General features: G+C 32.9%; 1 protein-coding gene across 1 annotated transcript; it reads left to right on the top strand.

Moving 5' to 3' along the window:
* LOC109836834 (probable adenylate kinase 7, mitochondrial) lies at positions 1,145–6,348 on the top strand. Its single transcript, XM_020404856.1, has 4 exons — positions 1,145–1,180; positions 3,225–3,365; positions 4,056–4,307; positions 5,878–6,348. Exons 1-4 carry the CDS (start codon positions 1,145–1,147, stop codon positions 6,052–6,054), a joined length of 606 nt encoding a protein of 201 aa, XP_020260445.1. The 3' UTR covers positions 6,055–6,348.

Genomic DNA, 8,610 nt, shown 5'->3' with positions numbered 1-8,610 from the left:
CATTTCAGTAATTTTTTAGAAACTAGGGTTTGGGTCGCTTTCCGAGTCACAAGATTACATGTGGATCACGTGCTCATATTTACTGGCCTGGTTTCTATTCTATAATGTCAGAGATTATTCCTGGGTTCTTATTCTTTGAAATTGCAGTCAATACCTTTGCAAAATAACATTTTTTTGTTGTGAAAATTATACTCTGGGTGGACTGCAAAGTAATCTTTATACATATAAGACATCTCTCTTGTCAAGTTTGGCTAAGTTATATGAAATTATTACCATGAAATCACCCGTTATCTCCTTGAATGATTAAGCAATGAATCCAAAAATTTATAAATTCTGAAAAATATATATATATATATATATATATATATATATTTATTTATGAAAATGGTGTCTCAATACACAAACATATATAGATTTATGAAATTAAAAGAATGAAAAACATGAAAAATATTTTCAAATGAAAACAAATAATGAGAATCATGAAAAAAATATTTTCAAATAAAAACGAATTTTGAGAACCATGAGAATCATGGCAATCATAAAGTTCCAAATGAGAAACAAATCAATCAAATAAAATCATAAATCAAAATCTAAACCATAATAACATAAAAACATGCTTAATCAACAAATCATTATTTTTGAAGAACAAGTGATCAAGCAACTAGTAATCTCAAAACATTTATATGTTTTATCCATACAAGTTAAAGGAATTATACTTAGGATAAAGCAAACCAATATCAATTGACAAGAAAGCAAGAGAGACAACCATATCAAGTTCTTGAGCTTGTTCCAACCCATATAAAATTTTAGCACCCGATAAACATGATTTGAAAATAAATGATCAATAAACTCGGAGGGTTGCTCAACACAAACCTCTCATCAAAATCAAAGTCAATAGGATGAAAAACAAAAGTCTTGACATAAAATATGTTTTTTTTCAAAAAATTCAAACACATGTTTTTTAAAATCAAGAAAAAAGCTAAAAATCTTGGTTTAAAGATAAAAAAGATTTTGGCATCCAAGCATTCTTGGTGTCGAAAAATTTAGGGATATGACCCCTATCATTTAAGCTTAAAGCCCTAGGGTTATGAACCCATTTGGACGCATGTGGTGCACGATCACGGTCATAACAATAATTATGCAAATGACATTTTCGATTGTAATATGTGCAATAAAAATGGTACATTTGTGAATGATGACCATTAGAGATAGTGCACGATGAATATTTGCAAATGAAGATAGTCTATTAAAATTATTTTGCAAATGAGAATTTTTTTTCAAATCAAAACAAAATTTGGCCAAATGATCAAATCTACCACAATAATCACATTGATACACATTAGCATGCTTGTGATGAACTTTGAGAGTATGAGCATGTGAATGTGTATGTGTACATGATGATGAAGCTTGATGGGATGCACTAGGAATATTAAATTTTGTGGGTTTACGTGCATCATAGCAAAATTTAACAAGGTGGTCTTTTCGGCCGCAAATAGAACATTTGTAAATCTTGCTATACATGTGTGCATACTGAGTGTGTGATTTGAAAGTATTAACACATGACTTTGCACACAAGTCTACAAGCTTATCATTATTTGCAATGCATGTTTTTAATGTTGAATCTAAGGAAGATATGTGGTCCTTAATATGATTTAACTCATCATTAGGCACATATGCATTAACACTAGAATTAGAAAGAGCTTGATCATTCTTAAATGAATTAAATTCATTCCTATTGTTTCTACCTCTATCAATCTTAGCATGAGATAGGCTAGCAATAGACGAGGTTAATTTTTCATTTTCCAAACTCAACATATCACTTCTCATTTGTAGACATGTAGATGAACATGTTAGAGAAAGAATTTCTGAAATATCACTTCTCATTTGTGAGAAATAAATATTTTAATATAGATATTCCAAATTTTGAAAATTACTAAAACACTTGATTTTGTAAAATCAAATTGACACAGTAAATCAACTCCAAAAATGATAAAATTTTGGAAATGGTTATAAACATGTAATAGAACATGTTAGAAAAAGAAAATTTCAAATTGTATTTTCCATTTGTGAAAACTCATCTGTTTTGCAAAAACATGCACGAACATGTGCACGAACATGGACTTATTTAAAATTTAATTTTGTAAATTCAATTAAACATAACAATTTAATTCCAAAATTAATAAAACTTTGGGAAATATTTATAAACATGAAAACAAACATGTTAAAGAAGGAAGTTTTGATATATCAGTTCGTATTTGTGAAATCTTACTATTTTGCAAAACTTGTAAATACATGTGTATATAAACTTCTTGAGTTTTGACTTTTAAGTTAAACAATGTTTTGAAGCCTTATAAAATTAATTTATAGACTTAATAAAAGATGTATATAATGATTGTTAAGTCCAAAAACCAATAACTCAATATTTTATCGACTTAATAAAAGATGTATATAATGATTGTTAAGTCCAAAAACCAATAACTCAATATTTTATCAAAATTACTCAAAATCAAAGATGTATATAATGATTGTTAAGTCCAAAAACCAATAACTCAATATTTTATCAAAATTACTCAAAATCAAAAATTGCGTGTATGTGTGATATTGAGCTCAAAATATTAACACAAGTATAAACCCTAAACTAATTTACCCAAGCTGTCTTGATCATCAATTAAACTCGTCTTGGTAAACTTTGTGGATGAAGCTTGATGTTGGATATTTGACTTGAATTGTGTTGCTTCACTCACTACTCCGCTAACCTCCTTTTGATGTGCTCGTGTAGGCTCAATCCAACCAACCTCCGACATCGATGTTTGTCTAGAATACCTATTAAACAAATACAATCACCACTAGACAAACGATGTTAGGAATTGTTTGTAATCATCAAAACAAGATTAGGGAGTAGGCTTATAAGCATGAGGCCAACACCTCCGTCCCTGAAAATGCATATTATCATCCTTCTTTCCTTCCAAAAATTTCATATTATCATCACACAAGGATAGTTTCATTTAGAAACTATCTATAATGAGGCAGTTCCACTAAAGGTTCTGGGAAAATTTATGGCAACGTTTTGAAATTAGGAAGTTTTTGATAGTTTAGAAGGAAAGTGAGAAAAATTTGTTAGTTTTAAGTAATTTAGCCTTAAAGTTTATATAGTTTGTAAGAAAGCAAAAGATCGATTCTTTTTTATTCAGTGAATTTAACATTTTTTTTTCACTTTCCCTCAGATCGCCAATGCAGTAAATGAAGGAAAGCTAGTTCCGGAAGATATCATATTCGGTTTGCTGTCAAAAAGGCTAGAGGAAGGATATGACAGAGGTGAAACTGGATTTATTCTCGATGGAATCCCAAGAACCCAAGTCCAAGCAGTAAGTTGACATTTGTGAAAATGATATCTGTTATGTTCTTTTAGACTAGACTGATGCCTATCCAATATGGAGATGTATTGGTATGCTAAGATCAAATGATTACAAGGGTGGAATTTGAAATTAGGAAAATGGCAGGAGTCTATTACTTAGTTCGTTGATTTCAACTGGTGTACTAGTTGGTCAATACTCAGAATGCAGTATGTTTTTTCTTCAAAGAAGAGGGGAGAATCTAGAAAAAAGTCAGTCAAAAGCTGATATCCCTTGGTTGTTTACTGACACTAAGAATGAAACAGAACAATTAGAAAAAATGTCATTTAAAAGCTGATATCCGTGGTTGTCTACTGACACTACGAATGAAATAGAACAATTAAAAAAATATTTTCTCCATCTTCTCTGTTTCAGGCCTCCGAAAGAATTTGTCTAACCTTGCTATTTCTTTTTGCTTTCTGTTTTCTGTCTACTAGCTGCATTTCTATAGCATTGAACAAAACAAAGCCAGGTTTCTGCATGGTTCAAGTTTCTTGATATTGATAGGCCACTTTATTGCTCATTCCCTAGAAATGTAAATCATTATGGGAATTTTATGAATATATTTAATTTTTAATTCTATTATAATCTGATGGCTTCTTGCATTTTGAGCAAAACATCATAAATCATGCTGTGTTGTTTGTTCATTTTGTCTGCCTACAGGAAATCCTCAACCAGATTGCAGATATTGACTTGGTAGTAAATTTCAAGTGTGTTGAGGACTCTTTGGTTAAGAAAGACTTCGGAAGCCAAATCTGTTCGCACTGTGGTAAATCTTTTGATGCAAGCAATTCAGAATCTACTAGCATCAATCCTTGTTTGGCGACAAGGTCTCGCCATTCTCCACTGAAATCTTCTGCTGCTATAGACAAAGAGGGAAGTCATATGGGGAAATTCCATGCATATGCTGAGCAGGTGAGTTAAATGCATGAACCTTTTGTTTTTCTGATTTAAGGTGCTGTCATGCTGCTAAGGGCCTGTTTATTTTCATGCGTTTGGTGGGGAATTTGCAACTTTGCATTTGAAATCCTCGACTGTTATCAAATACAAACTGATTGGTTGGCATTGTTCATACCGGAGATTTGGGGTATCCACGTAGGATAGATGCATCAACTGTGATTTCCAAAAGTTACAATGACTTCAGCCGGGAAAATTCATATGCAACAAAACAAAGTGTTGGATTTTATCATTCATGCAAATCCTCTTTAATATCCATTGCGGACAAATGAGATTCTGAGTATGGGGTTTTCAAACTTCCCTACATGCGTGATGCATCAAAACCCTTGATCGTGCAATCCACGAACCAAATAACCTCTAAGTGCCATTTGGTCTGTAAAGCACATTGTTTTACTCAGTAAGTTCTTGTGGTCTTTTCTATTGTATCTATCTTTAAACTTCTGATCACCTTGTTGTTGGTGTTCCTTAGTCAATTTTCCAGTAGATCACTTATGTGGCACCTAGTAGACAAACTTCTAAAGAAGAGAAGGTCTATCAGTCAATAGTTGCAATGTTTTTGACTTGATGTAGAAGAGTATCTAGTCAAACATGTTTCTAGAACTTTTGTGAATTCTTTGCATTCTCTTGAATGCAAATTAATCAACACACTGTTTGTAATTTTCTGTATTACTTTCTGGCTAAGAAGCATGAACAGACAACTTTCAGATTTTTCTTTTTTTAATTTAAAGTTGATATGGTTTGTGCACACATTATTTTGTTTCTTATTTTTCTTAAATGCTGCATGGTTCTTATGTATCATATATTTGGCAAGTAAAACGAACAATGTTAATTTTGATTTAAGCTCCTTGCTATATTTTCTTAGACCAGGATTGATAGGAACCTAAATCTTTTTTTCCTGAAAAAGTACAGAAGTTAAGGAAGTCAATTATAGCAGAGAAGCTATGATATAATAAGCATGCACGTGACCGATCTTCTTTGTTATATATCTAATCATTTTGATGAAACTGTACTACATTTTAAGATCCATGCTTTTTCATGTTGTCTTTTACAATAATATTAAGGAAAGAAAATGTAGCTTTAGGGTCTCCCTCTTATAAAGTCTAGACTTTTCTCATCAGATAGCCTACTTGTAATTGACAAATTATTAAAATGTTATTGAGAATAAAAAAAACTTGTTATTGGGAAGAGGTTATGTTGCCTATTAATGACAAATGACTAAATTGTGGTTTTCTCTCAATATTTTATTATTATGCCATGCAGCCTAATTCTATGCTTCTTGGCACCTTTCACTGGATTATGTCCTCAGGTTCTTTTTTGCAAACTTGTGGAGAGCACTTGTGAGCTTTACTAAAATGGAAATTTTGTTTCTTTTCATTGTTTCGGCGTAGTTAATTTTCCCAATCCCTTAACACTATCGATTTTTTAAGTGTTTCCTTTTGAGTGCATAGGAAGCGAAAAAAAATTATAGGTCATATTGATATTTTAAATTTAAACTGGTTGTCACACATTTTCTTGATGATTTTTGCAGAGCAAGTTGTTAGAGGAATATTATAGGAAGCAGAAGAAACTTCTTGACTTCCCGGTGTCTGGTGGTCCCGGAGATACCTGGTGTGGACTCTTAGCTGCATTGCATCTCCAGCACTTAGCTGCATTGCATCTCCAGCACGTCGATGCTGTCAGTATATCGCGGAAATTGAGTATCTGATCTAGGTTCAGAAGGAAAATTCCTGCACTCGCCTATTGATAGTCTTGGTTCAGAAGAGTTTGAATTTTTTTCCTTCTTTATTATATAGTAGTATAAAGTAAGCGATTTTGAGTATGCAAGTCTGTAACATAGTTGAGAGGCAGAAAGATGACTGTATTTGTTTCGGCTTTGAAGTTCATGCAAGGCCAGCGAGCCTTGAGATCTCGTATATTTCTCAATTTCCTGAAACCTTGTACCACATATAATCATTCTAGCGGTCAAGCTAGGTAAATTTTTTCTGTATGTTTCTTTAAATTTTTACTTGAGCTAGCATGATATAGCATAGTATTTTTGTCAAGATTTAAAAGCCCAAGCTTTTGCAAAATTGCACTTAACCCTGTTTTCATGTTTGCAGTGAAATTTTACTAGTGTCAGAAACCTGCATATTGTTACATATATGCATATACGAAAGCAGCGCCTTTAGTGTTTGAAGGAGATTTGTGTCACGGATATGCTCTGAGCTGTTCTAACATCTCTTCGAGTATGTTGCGCAAGCTCCTCCTATTTTCACTTACCATATGTTTTTACTTACAAGGAGATGAGAGGTATAGTTATTTATGTTAAAAGTCTGTTTCATGCTCCACCAAAATAAGTAAAAATATGTAATACGTAATTATAATGATTTTCTCACATCAGCTACCTTAACTCTCCCCCTCCCCTACTATCCTATCATAAAATGTTTTTTCCGAATAAGGCTAACGAGTCTCCTAATTTTCCCCACCTCACATTAACCAAAATAAGTATTAGCTATACATGCTCTTTAGCTGCCCTTGAGGGAAATAAATGGAACTTCACCTGCTCAGGCTTGATTGTTGTAAGGCACGGATCAGTGCAACATTTATTTAGTATATATGGGACTTCCTTCATAACAATCAAGAAAGTCCCATATATTGTTCTGAAAAAGAAAGAATCCCCCTACGGGCTTGTTCTGATGGTTTGAGTAAAAAAACCTTGGAATCAAATTTATAAATAGATCTCCTTTAGATTGTACTTTTTCTTTTTCAGGTGTAGAATTTTTTTTTTTTTTTTTTTTGCCAAAGTAATTCAAATGTAGAGTTCTTTTGAATTACACCCAGGGTTTTTTTTTGAATGCCACATCAATTCAAACAAAATTCATTAATTACTTTTTACCTGAAAATTGGTTCTCTGTTAAAGATAGATTGCATTTTTTTAGAGGACAAGACCTCACTTAATTTAAGGATTAGACTATGTATAAGATTAAAATGCTTAGAATTTTGGTTAAACATCCGAAAAAACCATCAGAAAAAAATGGATCTAAATATCAAAATCCAACAATATTATTAGGTCTATCCAAACAAGCGCTAAAGAAGATATTACAGCCTTGAAAAGTCTAATTGGTCCTCTTAAAGATACTGAATAACATCAAGATGACAAAGAAACTGTACTACGTCAAAACTGAGTTTTTTTTTGCAACGGTATCTTTTTTGAATGCACATATTTTATGTGTGCCCATAGGATCTGAACCTAGCTTGCTCTAGTACCAACCTAAAGACAGTCAATGCAGTAGAATCCAGAAACTTTCTTGAGGGATTTAAGCGTTATAAATTTATACTCCAGCAAGTCCTAGCATATGATAACAATGAGCCACCATGAATATCAGCCACTTCGACATATAACTCAAATCGTTGCTTAGTGAGCTTGCACCACGCTTTCCCTGCATCTTCAATTTGAAAAGACGGAAAGATTCGGATCAGATCGAACTCCATATTGCTTCACCTAAGCTCACATAGATAAATTCGAGAGCAAAGAATGCCGTATTTAAACCTGTTTAACCTAAATTTTTCTACCGATGGGACAAATGTATCACAGTTCTTTTATACTCAACAGAATATGCACATGTGTGTACATAAAGTAGAGTGTCAGACGCATACACCATGTCAATGAATCCTTTCTCATTAAACTTTAAAATTTAATATTTATACCGCTCTGCACATCACAAAACACCTGCTTCATCATTAAATGCTTTGCTTCCAAATATTCGATTCAAGGAGTTACACTATCCGAGTCGAAGAAGAATCTAGCAGGATGAGAAGGTACAAGTAGCAAACACACACACTCTCTCTGCTTCGTGCATTATTAGTTTATCTATGTTGATATAATTGTATGTGTTAGTAGTAGGTTTAGTCCCACATGAGAGCACACATCACCCTCCTATACTTGTATATATATATATATATATATATATATATATATATATATATATATATATATATATATATATCTCACACGAACAGCATCACCGCTTCACATTCAGTAACAACATCGCGGTTTCAAGATCGTCTCTTGGTCTCAAATTAACGGCATCACTGTTTCAAGACCGTCTCTCGGTCTCCAATTAACGGCATCACCGTTTTAAACCGTCACTCGGCCTCAAACAAACGGCATCGCCGTTTCACAGTTAGTAACGACATCGCCGTTTCAATCCATCTCAACGTCTCAACATCGGCGTTGATTAGTCGTGGGTCTCAACGTCTCAATGTCTCAATATTGCTGTTA

The sequence above is a fragment of the Asparagus officinalis genome, chromosome 1 (genome assembly GCF_001876935.1).
Source record: "Asparagus officinalis chromosome 1, Aspof.V1, whole genome shotgun sequence".
Lineage (NCBI taxonomy): Eukaryota > Viridiplantae > Streptophyta > Magnoliopsida > Asparagales > Asparagaceae > Asparagus > Asparagus officinalis.
The sequence above is the reverse complement of the archived record's forward strand: the minus strand, read 5'-3'. Positions and strand labels throughout refer to the sequence as shown.